We start from the raw sequence: 19,712 nt of genomic DNA on the forward strand, positions 1-19,712 counted from the left end.
TTAGCCTAAAAAGCTTTTTTATTGGCCCCTCCCAGTCTAAACGGATTGGACGTCGAACCCTTTCAATGGTAGTGAATTAGTTAACCAGGTTCCTGAAAGTACAGTAGACCTGCACGTTGCAACGTGATTTTCGAGTTGATTACTGTTCAACTATTTTATCGGGTGTGTACTGTGTAATGTGTGTGTGTGTGTGTTTGCCAAACCAAGTCATTTTTTTTCACCTTCCCACACGCGTCCAATTTCGACGCCCACGCCAACCCGTAACCACAATACAAAGACACGTAATGTCCGTGCACGTGCAAATAATCGAGACATTTGATCGCTCCTTTTCTGTTTTCTTCCGTGCCCGGGATTTTTGTACTAAAATGTGTCTTCACTTTCACTTAGCCGGTTTTGGTTCTGTTTTTGGTCAAATTTATCGGATGGCAACATCACGGGTTTCCAAATCGGGACAGTAATAAATTCTAAGTATTCCAAGTATTTCAAATGAAGAAATGTGTATATTTTTTCAGAAAATGTGGAATCGTTGTTGTTTCGGCATCGGCCGTTTTCGCACAAAATCCGTATAAAAATGGTCTTGTTGCCATAATTTTAAATATAAAAGAAATGTGTATTTTTTCCAAAAATATGTTATCGACGTTGTCTAATATTGCACAGTAGATTAAAACTGGTCTCATTGTAATACTGCACTAAGATTCTACTTACAAAATATTTATTCATTCATTCCCCTCCAGGCCTGCAGAGGGCAGTGAAACGCAAAAACACTTTGCAACTCACCAATTCTTCAAAAGGCTCTTTCCCAATTTGAGGCATGGAACTGACAGGATTGGACGCTCCTAATGATTGACGATCGATACATACGTAAGTAAGCAGTACTTTAGAATTTTAAAAAGTGGTATTTTTTGCTTTAGCGACCTCTTGGGGGCAAAAGCGGTATCAGTCCAAGAGTATTGGGGGAATATTGGTGCTTAGACGTCGGATTTGAATATTAGCGAAAGCGTAAAGATTAGCGCATGTAAATAAAAAAGGCAGAAGTACCGTGCTAATGCTTAGCGACGCGTAGCCGTTTTCAAAGGCGCAGGAAAGTACCCGAGACTCCAAACTCGGTTGACCTTGACGAGCCGTTTTCACTTTGGCGCCCTCAAATAATATGCTATTTTCTTTCTGTTAATCTTCTTCTGTAAATTATTAATTAATTGCGATTATTTTAACAAATCTAGCTAAACATGGCTGAAAACTAACATTAGCTTCTGCTATGCTAGCTTGTTCCCTAGCTGTTAATTTAAATAGTGCGACATTAGCCTCCGCTATGCTATCTTAATGTGTGGCAATTCAGTTAAAAAAATGTTTATTACTGACTTTAGCCAATGCTCTGCTAGCTAAAAAAAATGGCCTACAACTTTAGCTGATACTATGCTAGCTTGCTAATGTTTTTGATAATCCAATGCAGTTGATATATAAATAAGTACAGTTTGTCTTTTAATGTGGTGGCTGTGCATTAATAGTGCTGAAATGACAGTCATTATTTGGCACAAAAAGTATTTTAAGAAAAAATGCTGAGTAGGAAAGAATCCATGCTGACCGGGCAGTTTTTGAATGATTGACAGCTTTCTTTTTTTAAAACGTTTGTGTCCAAACAAAACACAGCAGTCTCTTATCAGCTCCGCCCACACATGTCAATCAATAACATTTGCACAAACATGTTGTGTTGACTAAGCTGCCAAAGTGCTAAAGTACTTTTTGCATTCTTTCATTTTAAATACATACATAATAAATCAATAACATATTTCAAGTGCCATCAATGGCAGACAATGGTTACATAGCAAATCAAATTCCCTGTTGAGAATAATATGAGAAATTTGACTTTATTTTGATATCAAGCGGCAGTGTCTAAGCCACATGTGTCAAAGTGGTGGCCCGGGGGCCAAAAGTGGCCCGCCGCATCAATTTATGTGGCCCGGAAAAGTAAATTATGAGTGCCAACTTTCTGTTTTAGGATCCAAATTGAGTATGGATGTATATTACATTTACCCTCATTTCCCCCTTTTAAATCAATTTTTGTCATTTTTTAATCAATTTTTCTGTGTTTTTAGTTAAAAAATAATGTTGTCAAATCTAAAAAATTTTTTTAAAAAAGCTCAAATAAAAATGGTTTTAGATCTATTAAAAACTGAATATTCAGGGTTTTTAATCCAGTTCTTTTAATCCATTTATAAAAAAAGTATATTTAATAAATATAAAGTATATTTAAAATGGTCCCGTGTATATTAAATTTCCTGATTTTTTTTCCCCCTTTTTAATCAATCATTTTATTTTTCAATCCACTTTTTGTGTTTTTCGTTCAAAAAACATTTTCTAAAATCTAAAAATATACAAACAAATCTAAAATGAACATTGTTATAGATCTATAAAACGGAATATTCAGGGCTTTTAATCCACTTCTTTTAATCCATTTATATACAACAAATCTAAATATTATATCTAAAATGCACCTAACCATAGCATTGAATTAGCAATAATTTACTATTAGACTACAAACAAGGTCCATTAGTTTATTTATTTTTGTCCAAAAAGGTGGGCAACCACTGCCATTTTTCGCACTTCATGTTTCTCTACTTTCACATGCCATTTTTTTCTCCCTTTTGGCGAACGCCGTCTGCGTTTCTTCGGAAACGAAACGGCCGTTGTGCATTCTCTCTTTTTCATTCACGGGGGCCAACAAGGACCCCCAGTGTGCTCTGTTTTGCACATTCCTGCGGCCTGACATCAGCCGGCTGCAGGAAGGACGCAACCCCGGAAGGGGGACTAGGGGGGGGCGGAGCCACAGTCTGGCACCGCCAACAACGCAATCAAAGGGGGACCCTGGGGGTGCCACATGTTGTTTGCCGCTCGGGGGTGGGGGTGGGGGGGCCCCCACAGTGGTTAAGATGGATTAGGCCGACGCCCCCCTATGGAAATGGAGGTCATATGCCCCATGTAAATATTTATGCCAAATGGAAGCCACACCCACTGTTAAGGTGGGTGGGCGGGTTGGATGGCTGGAAAATAAATACCCAGCATGCATCTGGATAGCTGTAGCTCGCTTATATCTGGTTTCTATTTTTAAAATATAACTTTAAAGGATATGTTATTGGTCCTTGTTGACCTTACGAGATGTCCAAGTTCATTTAAAGTAGGAGGGTTGGCAAGAAATACATATTAAAATATATATGGAGTTAAAATAAGGGAATTTGATTGGGATAAGGGTGTCGGGCTCGGGTTTCACCATTTTAGATAGAATATTTTTATATATTTTTTTAAATAAATGGATTAAAAGGCCTGAATATTCCATTTTTTTAGAGATCTAAAACAATGTTTATTTGAGCTTTTTTTAAAATATATTTTTAGATTTTACAAAAGGAGATAGGAAGTCTTGAAATCATGTGAATTTCAACCAAAACAAGTGACAGGAAGTTTCTTGTTCCAAAAAAAAGGATGTTGCCGAGCGACCCACTTTTTGGATGACATACTAAAAAAAATCACGAGGGTGTTGTGTTACTTCTTAAATCAGTTTTTTTTTGGTTTGATTTTAAAATTAGGGCAGTTCAGGGAGGGAGTGGTTAGTTTTCTTCGGCCTCGCAATTCTAGGGTCGAGGGTTCGATCCCAGGTTGGTCGCCACTATGTTGTGTTTGCATGTTGTCCTCAGGCTTGTGTGGGTTTTGTCTGGGTTCTCCAGTTTCCTCTCACATCCCAAAAACATAGGCTAGGCTAATTGTATGCTAAATTCGGGCACAGGTCTCGCATTTCTGGAGTCACGGGTTCGATCCCAGGTTGATCCTCACTTGTGTGGTATTTCATGTTCTCCCAGGCTTGTGTGGGTTTTCTCTGGGTGCTCTAGTTTCTTCCCACATCTCAAAAACATAGGCTAGGCTAATTGTAGGCTAAATTTGGGCATATATCTCACATTTCTGGGGTTGAGCCTTGTGTGGGTTTTCTTTGGGTGCTCTATTTTCCTCCCACATCCCAAAAACATAGGCTAGGCTAATTGTAGGCTAAATTTGGGCATAGGTCTCACATTTCTGGGGTTGAGGCTTGTGTTAGTTTTCTCCGGGTACTCGAGTTTCCTCTCACATCCCAAAAAGATGCATGCTAGGCTAATTGTATGCTAAATTGGCTTTAGATACAAATGTGATAGCCCACTATTATTCATTATTTTCCTTATTATTAAATGTTGTTGTCGTTATTTTCCTACTTGTAAAATATTCCCGTGTTTTAATGACTCATTTCTAAATATTGCCGACTACATTTAGAAGAAATAGTAATTGAATCTTGTTTCAATTTCCTTGTAGTTGATTGGCTGGAACGAAAATTGTTATTTGGGTGAGGTTTCTGTGGTTGTGTGTGTGGTTGTGTGTGGGTGGTGACGGAATTACCATTGTTGGTGCACATGTTCACATTTTTGACATGGAAATTCACCGGGTGTTTGGGCTTAGTTAGCATGGCCGCCCGCCGCCATTGTCTCGGGTTTTTAGCGTCACCAAATGCGCCTTTGGGTGTCTCGTTTGGCCTCCTTTTTTGTGTGTTTTGTCAGTGAGGAGGCGTTTGGTTGGAATTGCCATGGGGATTTTTTTTTTAGTCCAATAGAAAATGGGGTTATTTTTTGGGGAGAGGATTAGTTAGTTACATTCAAAACAAAACATTTTTTTATTGCATCATTGCGAGGGCGTCGCTCTTCTTATTTTAATTGAATATATTAAAAGAAGATTTTGTTGGAACACGAAAAGAAGCGGAAGAAATGAGGCTTGCTTTCAGCGATACACAGGATAAGTATTCATTCGGGTAGAAAAGGCCTCGCAGTTCTGGGGTCGAGGGTTCGATTCCAGGTGGTCCTGAATGTGTGGAATTGTGTTTTGTGTTGCGTGGGTCTTTTTCCCCAGGTGCTTTTGTGTCCTCCCACATCGCCCTAAAAGTGTATGCTAAGCTAACTATAGGCCATAGGTGTCAAAGTGGCGGCCCGGGGGCCAAATCTGGCCCGCCGCATCATTTTGTGCGGTCCGGGAAAGTCAATCATGAGTGTCGATTTTTTTTTTTCAAATTAAAACGATAGATATGTATAATACATTTCCTGATTTCCCCCATTCTAAATCAATAATTGTCATTTTTAATCATTTTTTTCTGTTTTTAGTTCAAAAATCATTTTGTAAAATCTAAAAATATATTTAAAAAAAAGCTCAAGTAAACATTGTTTTAGATCTATAAAAAATGAATATTTCTGGCTTTTAATCCATTTATTTAAAAAAAATCTAAACCTTACCCTAGTTAGCCGAGATAGGCTACAGCACCTCCTGCGAATATTGGGCCATTCAACAATTCAGAAAATAATAAATGAACGAATGACGTATAATAAATGTAAAATGTTATGAAATACATTTGAAGTGATTAGCCATTTTTGCTAGCGTGTTTGGTTAGCACGCCGACCTTCCTTGGTTTTTCTCTACTTGGTTGTGTTGTGTTTTTTTCTGGGATGGATCTGCTTCAAAATTCTTTCCCCATGCGCTCATGTGTGGGAGGGGGGGGGCAAGGGGGGTCGAAGGGGGAGGGGACTTCAAAGCGGAGTTGGAAATGGGATACGGCACCCCCCCCAAAACATTCGCAGACCGCCGCCACCCGGGTGGGACAAAGGGGGTGGGCTTCGGACGGCGTCCACAGACAAAGACAATTGACGCTTGGGGGGGGGTGTCGGAGACCATTCACATTTTCGGCCATTCACCAAAAAAGATCCAGTTGGGAATTTTAAGTATTTACTGAAAGTTAAATAGACGTTTTTTGGGGCTCATGGCAGAGAGAGGGGGGGAAAGTTGGAAAAAATATGTGAAATTAAATTTGAAAAAAAAAATACAGATAAAAATGCAGGAAATTTATATTAAATAAAAAAGAGATAAAAAATACTGGAAATTCATGTAAATTAAAAAAAATAGATAAAATACAGGGAATTCATGTAGAATTCAACTAAAAAATTGAGATAAAAATACAGAAAATTAAATAAAAATAAGTCAAATTAAAAGGAATTAGTTGTGCAGGTTTGCTGCAGCACCCCCGCAACCCTGTGTGGTCCAAAAGATGAATGAAATCTGAAAAAGAAATATTTTTTGATGAAATAAAATATTAATGAAAAACAAAATAACATTCATTTAGTATTTTTTTGTATTTTTTAAATATTTTTCTATTTAAATAGTTTTTTAAAATAGAGGATTTAATGTTTTTTAGCTGTAGTTTCATTTTTACGTTTAATAGGTTAAAGAATCATTGAACTTTATCACGAGGATAAAATGTCATTTTTTTCCTTTGGAAATTTTCTCTTCCTCTTTCAGACAAAAAAAAGGAAACAAAAATAGAGACCGAAAAAATTGTGTCAAAATAAAACCAGAAGAAATAAAAACCCACAAGAGCACCATTTTTTAACCCTTAAAAAGAATTAATGTATTTTTAAATAGCATCCTCATATGTACACTTCAAATTTTAACGTTATATTTAAATATTATGTCCTAAATCAACCAAAATATTGCCAAATGTGGTCTCAATCATTTCTATATGATTCATTCATTTTTTTTCCCAGACATGTGACTCTATCAGGCTGTGTTTTTCCCGTTACCACGGCAACACAAGCACCACATGTTTAGCGACTGTACATTTGAGTCATCAAAACACGACCTAATTATGATGAACTTTTTGATTGCGGTTTAATTGAACAGCATGTGCACACACACTCACGTGCCTGCCCTTCATCAAAATTTTATCGTGTGTATCAACGCACAACCATGACATACATCAAAATAAGATCATAAACACCCAAAGACACACACACACACACAAAAGTAAACAAACACAACAACAACAAGTACACTCACATCATCATAGATCAAAACACACACACAATTTATTTACATAGCCCCTTCTCACACAAATACACAAAAAAACATGCTTAAAACTCACTAATACATATACTCAAATATAATAATCCTACATATACATTTACATTATATTAGATAATACTATATGAACACAAACAAACTTTCATACACACACTTATTGGCCAAAAAACACTTTTTCATAACTGTACTCACACATAAACTACAGATGTGTATAACACACTACATTACAGGTGTCAAAGTGGTGGCTGGGGGGCCGAATCTGGCCCGCCACCTCATTTTATGTGGCCCGAAAAAGTTAATGATGAGTGCCGACTTTCTGTTTTAAATTCAAATTTAAAAGAATATTATACTTACTGATTTCCACCTTTTTAAATCAATAATTGTCATTTTTTAATCATTTTTTTTCAGTTTTTAGGTCAAAAATCTTCTTGTAAAATTTAAAAATATATTCCAAAAAAGCTAAAATAAACATGGTTTTAGATCTCTAAAAAACTGAATAGTCAGGGCCTTTCCTTTAATCCAGTTCTTTTAATCCATTTATAAAAAAATATAAATATATCTAAAATGGTCCAATGTATATTACATTTCCTGATTTCCCCCCTTTTAAATCAATAATTGTCATTTTTAAACCATTTTTATTTGTTTTTAGTTCAAAAATCATTTTGTCAAATCTAAAAATATATATAAATAACCTCAAATAAATATTCTTTTAAATCTATAAAAAAATGAATATTAAAGGCTTTGAATCCAGTTAATTTAATCCATTTATTAAAAAAAAAAATCTAAATATTCTATCAAAAATTGTCCGGCCCACATAAAATAGGGTTGACGTTAATGCGACCCGCCAACCAACCCGAGTTTGATATGAAAACACATTTTTATTACAAATATGGACCAAGAATAGACCCCGCCCCCTACATATAGCACACATCTATTCTTTTGTCACTCTTGAACTTGAACACACACACACACACAAATTCCACAAAGATGAAAACCTAAATACATCATCCAAGTATACACTCCTAGTTTCAAGTACACGACCAGACATGAACCTACATTTTGTTCACAAGTACACAATAACACACACACACACACCCGTCTAGTCTGGACAAAATTACTTCATATATACCCACACCTTTTTTTTTTCTTTTTTAAAGTTCATCATTCAGACACACATAAGAGACTCCTCTATAAGTAATCCATAGATACGCCAAGCCACGCCCCCACAACAAACACAAACTTCTCTCCTTGACAACATCAGACAAACGCACGTTAAATGTTTGAAGACAAAAGACTTTTGTCTCCTTTATCCTATAAATTGCGTGTCTCTTGAGTGCCCCTGGTGGCGGAAATGTGTCATAGGCGGCTCAAGTTCATGTGTGTGTGTGTGTGTGTGGTCTCGGAGGAAGTGTTTTTAAGGGGAACAAAACTGTCGTCGTGGGAGGTGCTGTGTGTTTTTATTTTTTTAGTGGGTGTCCACTGACTTCCTGGTTCAAGTGGAACAGGAAGTTGCAAGTTCGTTTACATTTTAGGTTGATTTTAATTCATAAAGTTAAGTTGCCTGGATCTGTTTTATTACTGTTAGTGTGCTAATGTTAGCTCCCTGTTAGCATTTATGCTCTTGCATCAACAGAAAATGTTTTTTGCATGTTTATAAAGCATTTTCTTATAATTTTTGTGTTTTTTTTGGACATTTTCCATCCGAAATTGGGATGCTGATCGTTTTTAAAGGGTTTTGTTGTTGTTGATATAGTTTTATGAGGACTGTGGAACAAATTGCATAATGTGCATATACAATTCTGCTCTATTTATGAATGAGGCACGTAACAAAACTAGTTCTGCAATTTTATTTAGTTTGGAGAGGGAGTTACCACTGTAAATAAAAATACATTGTTGTCATAGTAACCATATGGGTGGGGCGGAATGTTGTCCAGTGGCTTTTAAGGTGGTGATTTTAAGAATGTATTTCATTATTATTATTATTATTATCATAACAAAAGACTACAATTCGATTGGAATTTCTCACAGGAAAACAAAAGTCTGTTTCTTGAAGAAAAGATAGACGACTTTGTATGTGGCGCCACCTGCAGGCAACAAACGTCATTTCACTCCTCTCTTTTTTTTTCCAGCATGTGCACGGGTTTATCAATTCAAAAATATTTATGTTGCCACAATTTTTTTTCTTTCATTTTCTGTTTTATGGAATATTTTTATTGAATTTAATTAACTGCATTAATTATCAATAATTATTATTAAATACATTCATCAACTATTTTATTTATTAGTTATTTGTCATTATTCATTAAATATTTAATACATAATAACGCTGACTAATAAATAAATCAAGAATAAATTTATTAATATTTTTTATATTAGATATTGTTATTATTTATAAAATATTCAATACATAATAACTCGGACAAATAAATTAAGCAATAACAAATATATTAATTATTTGTATTAGTTTGTGTTATGATTCATTAAATATTTAATACATAATTTATTATTGATAATGTATTAATTGTTTGTGTATTAATTTATTACGGATAATTTACCAATTGTTTGTGTATTAATTTATTATTGATAATGTATTAATTATTTGTGTATTCATCTATTGTATAATTTATTAATTGTTAATGTATTAGTTACTGTTACATCCCTATTTTGAATTGTATTTATATATTGAATCAAAGCTATTTTGAACGTGGAAGGTTGTGATGGCTTATTTGGGCCACTGGAGGGCATCGTTTCCCCTTTCGCCGTCTATGGGGAAAGTTCTCTTAATGTGCCTTCCCTATTTTAGTGCCCACGTCATTGGAGAGGTGGTGGGCTGTTTTGGGTCCTGCGCTTTGGGGTGCTAGAGCGGGGGTGGGCGCTTTGTGTCTCTCAGTGGAGGCTCGGACGTTGTCACTTGAGGTACGTAACGTCCATTAGCTTCTTTTTTTCACTTTTAATGTAGAGAAAAGTCAACGTTTGTCGATGAAAGATCTGCAGGGGTGACGGATTGGTTGTGTAGATGAAAGTATTTATTTGGGTGCTATTTATTTTGGAGGTTAAAATTGGAAGCTAATTACGGAGAAGTCCAAGTGGATGGAAACATCTAGCTTTTGTGAAGGTTAGCCTTTGGTTTTAGGTTGGAATATTAACATTTTTTTGGAATTTGAACATGAAAGTGGATTTTTCAAAGGTTTTTCTTGACATTTTTTGGGACATGAGGGTCTAGAAAAATAAGATGTGTGTAATAGGGACGATTAAATGCATATTGAAGCTTCTGGAAGAAAAACAATTGCAAAAGGAATCAATTTAGAACCTTGTAATTGTGTCTTTTCAAGTTTTTTTACTAATAAAGCAGGATTTTGAACACTGACATTTATAGCAACAAAAATTCATTCATTTTCTGTAGCTGGTGATCCTCACAAGGGTTCCTGGGGTGCTGGAGCCTATCCTAGTTAGTACAGCCACCAAATGGGGGATACCCTAAATTAGCCAATGGCAGGGCACGAGGAGAGACATAATCAAGGAATATTTAGCGTATAATTAGCTTAGCATGCTTGTTTTGGGGATGTGGGAGGAAACCATTGGTATTATTGCAATTTTCATATTTCAAATTGATCAAATGTGAGAAAATGGACTTCATCTGAAGGCTAGAAGGTTTTTTAAAGTAGTTTTTGGAGGCAAAACTCTACTTTTTACTGAACTTTTTTCAGATTTGGAAATCAAAGGTGGAGGAGTTGGAAGTTGGCCAATAAGACACCTTGTGGATGGTCCATGTGTGTGTGTGTGTGTTGGCTTTGGGGGGTGGTGGGGGGCCAACTTAAGGCGCTGAGGCTTGACACGGCTACAAGTAGCTGACTTGTCAAGCTAAAATTAAGCCCAGCATGATTTGGAATGTTTCACTCGGGCGTGCAGGAAAAGAACCAAAGATCAACGCGCTGCACTTTCAGCGGGGAAAAAAAACAAAAAAAACACGCCGAACGTCCAACCTGTCGTCATTGGACCAGTGGGAGGGGCTAATAATCATGACAACGACAGCTAAGGGGTTAATTGTGGACCTTGGAAGGGTGGGAAAAAAATGATATTGGCCACCATTTTTTCTTAATCTGACTTTCTGTTTTAGGATCAAATTAAAATGATAGATATAGATGTATATCACATTTCCTGATTTTCCCCATTTTAAATCAATAATTGCAATTTTTTAAATCCATTTTCTTCTGTTTTTAGGTCAAAAATCATCTTGCAAAATGTAAAAATATTTTCTGTTTTCCATTTTAATATGGAACATAATTAAAAATGGTTTTCCTTTCTAAATGGAAACCAATTATTCAATGCATACTAAGAAAAAAATCTCAAATCTATAAAAAAAACAATATTTAGGGCTTTTAATCCAGTTCCTTTAGTTCATTTAAAAAAAACAACAATCTAAATATTATATTTAAAATGGCCCGGCCCACATAAAATAATAACATTGCGCAAACATTACAGAAAAGATTAATAACCTGAATGTTTTTTTTCTATTTTTAACCCCACTCAATAAAAAAAAATAATTCCAATTGCTAACATTGGTTGCCAAGTCCCAAACTTTTCCAGGAAAACAAATTGGTCACAAATTCAATTCAATTTGCTAACATTTGTTGCCAAGTCCCATACTTTTCCAGGAAAAGTTTGGGACTTGGCAACAAGTTTTCCCCATTGAAAACATAAAAAAAAGCTGCATTTTGACCACCGGGTTGCCAGAATGCCTGTCAATCTTCATCAAGAGCCCCTACGCACATTTGTGTGGGTGCCCGGTTGACAAATGAGGGTACGCGAGTGATTAATGAGGGTGCCCGCCCGGCCTAGCTACTATTCTTAGCGTGCTTACGGTTTAAAGTTACCGGCCGACGTTTGGCTTCTCTCTCTTTCTCTCTCTCTCTATTTGGCTCCCGTCCTCGCTCGCTCGCCCACCCGGCGTGACGTCACACGACTCTTTTTTGTTTCTGCAGCGGCACCCCACTCGCCAGAGCGAGCCAATCGGACGGACGCCATGTCGGACCCCAGGGACATCGACGAGGACGCCATCCTCAAGGCTTTGAGTCCCGAAGAACTGGACCTGCTGGACTATGAGCTGCAAGAGATGGACCCGGAGGTAGGTTGTGTTTTTTTTTCTTTTTTTTTGGTGAGCGGTCGCCACCCGGGTTTGAGCCACTCATCTCCACCCACCCAGAACGCCCTGCTGCCGGCCGGCATGCGTCAGCGGGACCAGACCAAGAAGGGCCCGACGGGAGCGTACGATCGAGACGCTCTGATGCAGCACCTGGAGAAGGAGGCCATGGAGAATCCGGACCGGGAGGAGTTGGTGCCATTCACCGGGGAGAAAAAAGGTGAACGGACGCCAAAGCAGAGCAAAAATTCACATCCCCTACCCTACCAACTTACCTATAACCCAAAATGCTAATCAAGCCAGCTAACGGAACCCAACTACTTACCTACATAAACCACCTACTCACTGACAAAATCCACCTAGATACCACCATCTACCTATCTAGGGTACTACTTACCTACTTAGCTACCTACCTAAATATGTAACCCCCCTCCCTACCTTGCCAAGCAACCTATCTACCTACCTACCTACATACCTACCTACCTACCTACCTACCTAACCAAGCTACCAGCTTCCCCAACCTACCTACCTACCTGTCTGGCTGGGCAACCAAATACAGGTAACCCTAACTAGCTACATACACGTACCTACATTATCCAGTTACCTACCTATCTACACCCACTTATCTACCCCCCTACATCTACTTACCTACCTACAAACCCGCCTACCTACCTTAACAACCTGATCCAGATAACCCATCTACCTACGAAATCAACCTAGCCACCACCAACCTACCTACCTACCTACCTTACTACACCTACACAACCCACCTAGCTACCTTTGGAAGCTAACTATCTAGCTCACTAACAAGCAAATGTAACCCTCCAACCTATCTAGCCATCGACTTACCTGCATAACGCACCTGCCTACCTCGCCTACCAACCTACCAACGTTACCCATCCACCTACCTACGTACCTATCTAAACCTAAACAAACCACCTACCTATCTTGCCAACCAATCTAGCTACCTATTGCTAACAAAACAAGCTGATATAACCCCTTACCTACCTCCATACATAACCCACCTCTCTACCTCCCCAACCAGCCTACCAAGGTACCACCATCTACCCATAACTCAACTTTCTACTCAACCTGGCAACCAATTCGACCTACCGACCCATGTTTACCCCACTCTTGACCTGTTTTTTCCCCAACTATAATACCAAAATATACATCCCGTCAGTCGTACAAGGGAATGGGAGGAGCTTGCGATTTGGACAGGACCGTCTTTGCTATCTGGCAACCCTGAATGCGAACTTTTGCACCCCACAGGTAAAGCCTTTGTGGCCAAAAAGGCGGCGGAAATTCCCGGTCACGAACAGGTGCTCCTGGAACCCGAGCTGGAGGAAGCCCTCAAGAACGCCACCGACGCAGAAATGTGCGACATCGCAGGTGAGCAGCTCGCCATTGTACGCCTGCTAGCAAGCGCTCAAAAGTACATCGCGGACCATCTTGAAACAGTGATAGTGGTTGTTGTGAGATGGCCAATGAGAGCCCGGCACAGTGTAGAAGGGTTCTAATGTGAGAATCGACGCATCCGCGATAATATTTTCAAAATAAAATAGCGGATAAGGAAAAAACATTTACATTTTGGGGGATTTTGTCATCTTTTTCGTATCTCGAGGCACTCATTTGCATAAGTAGAGGTATAATTGTATAGATTTTTTTATGATAAAAACATTTAAAAACAAACAGACATGAAAATCAGTTGAAAATGTACTTTTAACTGTCATAAAATTCAGGTCAACTATGGTTATTTTTGGCAGCTCGCATCATGAAACGGGTAAGACACAAACTTCCTAAAAATGTTAACCCCTGGCGTACCAGTCCCGTCCGTCCGTCCGTCACGGCACGGCAGCCTCGCCAAACACGCCACGGGATCCGATTCCCCGCAGTCAGCCGCTCCAAAATAAAATGGCTACTTGGGCGCGGTGGCTTCTGTGGCAACAAGATAGGGTATCTTTTTGAAAGAAAAAAAAACACGCCCGTTGACAGAAAAAGAAAGCCTAGATGAGCCCTGGCGGATATTTTAAATTGAACATTTTTTTTTTTAACCCTATGATGCCTCATTTGACCGAAATGTAATTAATATTGAGATTAAAAAAAGACTTTATTTAATTTTAACTGCAAAACAATCAATCAAAAATAATAAATAAAAAATAGTCATGATTCCAAAAAATGCATTGAAAAATTCTAAATTCAACAAAATATACAAAATGTAAATGACATTGAATTAAAAATATATACATTTTTGAACCCTAAGACCTGAAATAAGGCCAGCATTTAATTAATATTGAGATTAAAAAAATACTTTATTCAATTTTAACTGCAAAACAATCAATGAAAAATAATAAATAAAAAATAGTCATTATTCCAAAAAATGAATTGAAATATCCTAAATTCGACAAAATATACTAAAATAAAATAAATAATTTAAAAATAAATAGGAATTGATCAAAATTCACTTTTTTTTCAAGATATTTTTGCGAAAATATCGCTGTTTAAATTCCTTTTAAATAACTAGCAACTAGCGGCTAGATTTATTAGCGGCACTTTTATTAGCTAGCTACGGCTGCTAAGTCAGTTATAGCATTTTACAATTAGCGCTGTCACCATGCTCAATGGGGTTTACATTAGGTAAACAACTCATTTTTAGGACAAAAGTGACCCCGAGTCAGTTTGTTTTGTCTGTTATGGTCCCATAGCGCCTACTAGAGGTCATTAGCCACCATTTTTTTCAGGGCGGGACCACAAACTGTGGATTTTACGCTTTTGTGAAAAGTCGAGAAGCAATTCTGGATAGTTTTAAGGACAAAAGCAGGTGGACGGCGTCCAAATGTGGACGTTTTCCAGGCCGGGATTAAATCTGGCCTTGCTTGCGTCAGCCTTTTTTTCGTTGTCCTTTTTTTGGCCCAGTGTGAAAAGGCGGCTACAAAAGAGCGGGAAAGTGCAAGCGGGTGGCCTCATTATCCCCTTTATTTACGATAACGGCACCCGCGGCCAAGCTAGCTCTAGCCGTAAAGCTAGCGGGGTTACGCTCGGGGACGCGCCGGGTGTTTATGGCTAAGCAGGCAGCTGTCTCGCTGGATTGCCTGCCCTTTTTTTTTTGGTTGCCGGGGTCGAGGAGGGCCGGGGGGCGGCGGAAAGTGTCTTGGTGCGGGGCTGCCCCCTTCTGGTCAGAGGTGGTATTGGCCCAGTGGTTTTGCCTGACTGGCACTTTCTAGCTCATTCTTATTGTATGTACACAATCAAATTCTTTCGTTTTTTGCCATTTTTTGGGTGAGTTGTGTGGTCAACTCTAATTGGTTCATTTCTTAGCTGCAATCTCATTGGTTTGTTTGCTTCCTGCTGTCAAAATGGCGCCTAAATGGGCAGCTAATGATCAGGGGTTGTTTAAAGCATTAGGAATTCACCTGGAAATGTAAAAAAACTCACAGGAAGTTACCTGAAATGCCCAAAAGTCACAACGTCACCCAAATTTTCCCAAAAGTCACAGGAGATCACCTGAATTTTCCCAGAAGTCACCTGGAAATGCCCAAAAGTCACAGGAAGTGACCTAGAATTTCCCCAGAAGTCACCTGGAAATGCCCAAAAGTCACAGGAAGTGACCTAGAATTTCCCCAAAAGTCACAGGAAGCCACAAACGAACAAAAAAGTCCCTCAAAATGGATCAAAAACGATCCAAAATTTACAGAAAGTGACCTGGAAATACAAAATGTCACATGAAGCCACCTGAAATTTCCAAAAAGTCACATTAAGCCACAAACCAACAAAGAAGTCCCTCAAAATCGATCAAAAACGACCCAAATTTACAGAAAGTGACCTAAAATGATTAATTCTTTAAGTTGGGCCAACAAATGACTAAAAACTTTTGAATTGTCGCATGGCCTGTCGCTTGGGCAACGTTGAAATATTTGAAAGAAAATTCCATGGGCAAGTCGACAAGACGCACCAGAATAGATTGTTTGGGACGCTGTGCGCTAAATTTAAAGGTCTCGGCAGGACGGCGTGGCGCTCTCGCTTACACGTCGCCGCCGCCGCCGTCCAATACCGGCCGGCCGTCTTCACGCTTCTTAGGTTCGGAAGTCTTTGCCGACTAACCAAATTCTTTCAAAAGTGCCTGCCCTCCGTGACTGACGGGTGTCCCATCTGGTTTTTCAACGTTTTGTTTGTTGGTGGGACCTAATGTCGGACAAACTGATTTCTTAGGGCTTTTTTTGACAGATTTAGACATGGTCATGTAAATTAAAAAAGGGATTTTTTAAATGAAAACAAGCTGGAAAAATAGTGATATTTTTGGGATGGAAAAATGAGTTTTTTTTTGATAAAAAACTGCACTAAAAAGGTGGTTATTTATTTTAATATTTTTACAAATGTTTTTTTGGGGATGGAAAAACACTGTAAAAAAATAAATGGTACAATTCCAGATTGAAGAAAAATGTATTAAATTTTTTAAATTAGAAAAAAATCCTTTTTGACAAAAAAAAGTATTGTGTTTTCCGGACTATAAAGCGCACATTTTCCCCCATATTTCCCAATGAAACATAAAGTGAACCCATTTCTGCTGTAGTGGAAGAACACCCGCGTTAAAACTCTCTCTCCTTGTCTTCTCGGCAGCCATTTTGGGCATGTACACGTTGATGAGCAACAAGCAGTACTACGACGCCCTGGGCACTACCGGACAAATCGCCAACACGGAGGGCATCAACAGTACGTCTCCCGAAACCACTCCTTGGAACTTGGACGCCGCGTAGAACCGCCATTTGTTTTTTTAGGCGTGGTGAAAGAAGACCCATTCAAGATCTTCCCGGACGAACCGCCCAACCCCACCAACGTGGAGGAGACCCTGGAGAGGATCCTCAACGACGACAGCAGCCTCACCCAAGTCAACTTCAACAACATCAAGGTGAACGCCCGCTGTAATTTGTAATTTCATCTAATGTAATCTAATCTAATAAAATGTAATCTAATCTACTAAAATGTAATCTAATGTAATATAATCTAATGTAATGTAATCTAATGTAATATAATATAACATACTTTAATCTAATATAATCAATGATAATTATGTAATAAGAATTATGAAACAAGAATTATGAAATCATAATAATTATGAAATCATAATAATTATGAAATCATAATTATGAAATCATAATAATTATGAAGTCATAATAATTATGAAATCCTAATAATTATGAAATCCTGATAACTATGAAATCACGATAATTATGAAATCACGATAATTATGAAATCACGATGATTATGAAATCACGACAATTATGAAATCACGATAATTATGAAATCACGATAATTATGAAATCACGATAATTCTGAAATCATAATAATTCTGAAATCATAATAATTCTGAAATCAGAATTATGAAAGCATAATTATGAAACAATATTTCTGAATTAATAATAATAATGAAATCATAATAATAACAACCAAGTCAAATGTGACCTCCTCCTTTAGGACATTCCCATCCCGACGCTGAAGGAGATCTTCGAGGCCATGAAGGGGAACTCTCACGTGGAGGTCCTGAGCGTGGCCGCCACCCGTAGTAACGACCCCGTGGCCTTGGTCAGTCCCGCCTCCTCCACCGCCATCCGTTTCCCCGACTTACCTCCTTTTTCCCCCCTCTCTCTGTCAGGCGTGCGCGGAAATGCTGCGTGAAAACACCAGCCTGCAAAGTCTTAACATCGAGTCCAACTTCATCACCTCCGACGGCATGATGGCCGTCATCAAGGCCATGGCTAACAACGCTACGCTAGTGGAACTCAAGATTGACAACCAGGTACCTACCTACCTACCTACCTACCGCCTTGCCTCCACACCCAATTTTTTATTTTTTTAATCCAACTCCTATTTACTACTGACATCCACGAATAAGAACACCCACAATTGTTGACCAGCCAATCACAGGAAGACAAACAACCAATCACTCATAGCTAGGGACATGTTAGCATACAATTAGCCTAGCATGGATGTTTTTGGAATGTGGGAGGACATGGGAGTACCCGAGGAAAAACCCATGCCGGCCCGGAGAAAGCATGCAAACAGAACACAGAATTCGGATTTGAACCCAAATCCCAACACTGCGAGGCCGATTTTTCAACCACTCCAACACCGGACCACCCATTTTTTTTATTTAAAAAATATATATATATTTTTAAAATAGATTTTTATTATTTTTTAAAATATATATTTTGATTTTGTACATTTTTTTACTCTCTTAAAGCGACAGAAACTGGGCGACTCTGTGGAAATGGAGATCGCCGCCATGTTGGAACACAACTCCAGCATGCTGAAATTTGGCTACCACTTCACGCAACAAGGCCCGCGTGCCCGCGCCGCCATGGCCATCACGCGGAACAACGACATGCGTAAGAACACAACTTCATCTTTTTATATTTTCCCCCCACCGGAATCAAACGTTGATCTTTCTCCGTCAGTTCGGCAACAGAGGCTGAGATGAAAGGGCGGAAGAAAAGGAGGCGTTCGCTCGTTGGTCACCGCAGAGCGCTTCTTTTTTACCGAAACGTGGCACGATTCATCTCATTGGATGGGTGAGGAGCGTCTGTAAATACTTTCAATAAAATATTTATTCAAATTTTCATTGTTACGTCAAAAACAAAAGGAAACGGCTTCAAAATGTTTACAGTAATCCCTCGAATATCGCGGTTTATGACATAAACGAAAAATCGTAAAAGTAGGGTCACTCCAATTATTTTTTTCTTCAGTTTTGAGTCCTAGTAGCAAAAGTCAGCGTGTATTTTCAATTTATTTATGAACTTTAAAAAAAAAAATAATAATATTGATAATTAATAGCATAAGAAATGGCGATTAAGTGAAGTTGAAGACTGTAACTAACCAATTTTTTGGCAATTTTAGACTTTTGCATTTGTTGCCATTTGCCCAACAACGTCAAAAAAAATGTTTTTTAAGCATACTATATTTTCTCACATTTTCACATATGAGCCTTAACTTTAAAATTGCCTTAAATGTTGAATTTTACAGGCACAAGTAAGTTATTTCAAGTTTTATGCAAAATACGCTTCATTTTTATACTTGAATTTCATTCATAGATATCAAAATTAATTTTATTTAGCGTTTTATCTGTTAATTTTTCAAAATAAATGACCATATCAGCACCTTTGTTTTGCATTATGGCGTTTTGTGCATGTCAAATCTAATTTATGCGCATATAAGCCTTACCCTCAATTCATAAAATATTTTTTTCGTACAAATATGGCGTTTATATGCTAGGTTGACATTTACGATTTAGCTAACTCTTATTTTTTTAGCTAGCAAATTGGATTCCTTGGAAGACCGAACCTAAAAATAAAATGTATGGCAAGTGAGGTCATTGCGCAATTTCCTCAGCCTCAGCGCGTGATTGGCTGACAACATTCTAAAGTTTCATTTTAATTAGGCAAATCTCCTTTAAGGCGCTCTTGATCCTCGCACTTCCCACCAACACCCGAGTTATTTTTACCCGAGCGGGTCGCAAAGTGAAACGGATCGGGCTCGGGTTACGGCGTTCCGCATAAAATCCGGAGCCGTTTACGGCTCGTGACAGCTGCTAACCTCTCCGGATTTCCACGACATGGTCCGAATTCCCATTGGCCGCTGGTTCCAATCGCTCTTTGAACTTCTCAAA

The 19,712-nt window shown here is 38.2% G+C and overlaps 1 protein-coding gene across 2 annotated transcripts; it reads left to right on the top strand.

Moving 5' to 3' along the window:
* The first annotated feature begins 767 nt into the window (after positions 1–767).
* tmod4 (tropomodulin 4 (muscle)) lies at positions 768–18,668 on the top strand. Of its 2 annotated transcripts, none has more exons than XM_077720591.1 (10): positions 768–861; positions 11,895–12,037; positions 12,116–12,272; positions 13,325–13,444; positions 16,670–16,762; positions 16,828–16,958; positions 17,525–17,632; positions 17,703–17,846; positions 18,291–18,435; positions 18,505–18,668. In XM_077720591.1, the coding sequence occupies exons 1-10, from the start codon at positions 840–842 to the stop codon at positions 18,525–18,527; spliced, it is 1,086 nt and encodes a 361-aa protein (XP_077576717.1). In that variant the 5' UTR covers positions 768–839; the 3' UTR covers positions 18,528–18,668. The 2 variants fall into 2 exon arrangements, with proteins under 2 accessions (XP_077576717.1, XP_077576718.1); XM_077720592.1 differs by lacking the exon at positions 768–861 and adding an exon at positions 9,726–9,828.
* Positions 18,669–19,712: the final 1,044 nt, after the last annotated feature.

This window comes from Stigmatopora nigra, chromosome 7 (assembly GCF_051989575.1).
Source record: "Stigmatopora nigra isolate UIUO_SnigA chromosome 7, RoL_Snig_1.1, whole genome shotgun sequence".
NCBI lineage: Eukaryota > Metazoa > Chordata > Actinopteri > Syngnathiformes > Syngnathidae > Stigmatopora > Stigmatopora nigra.

Coding starts and splice junctions, on each gene's coding strand:
- tmod4 (XM_077720591.1), top strand. CDS start 840: ATGATTGACGATCGATACATAC. Junction 17,847..18,290: donor AACTCAAGATTGACAACCAG/GTACCTACCTAC, acceptor ACTCTCTTAAAG/CGACAGAAACTGGGCGACTC. Junction 18,436..18,504: donor CACGCGGAACAACGACATGC/GTAAGAACACAA, acceptor TTTCTCCGTCAG/TTCGGCAACAGAGGCTGAGA.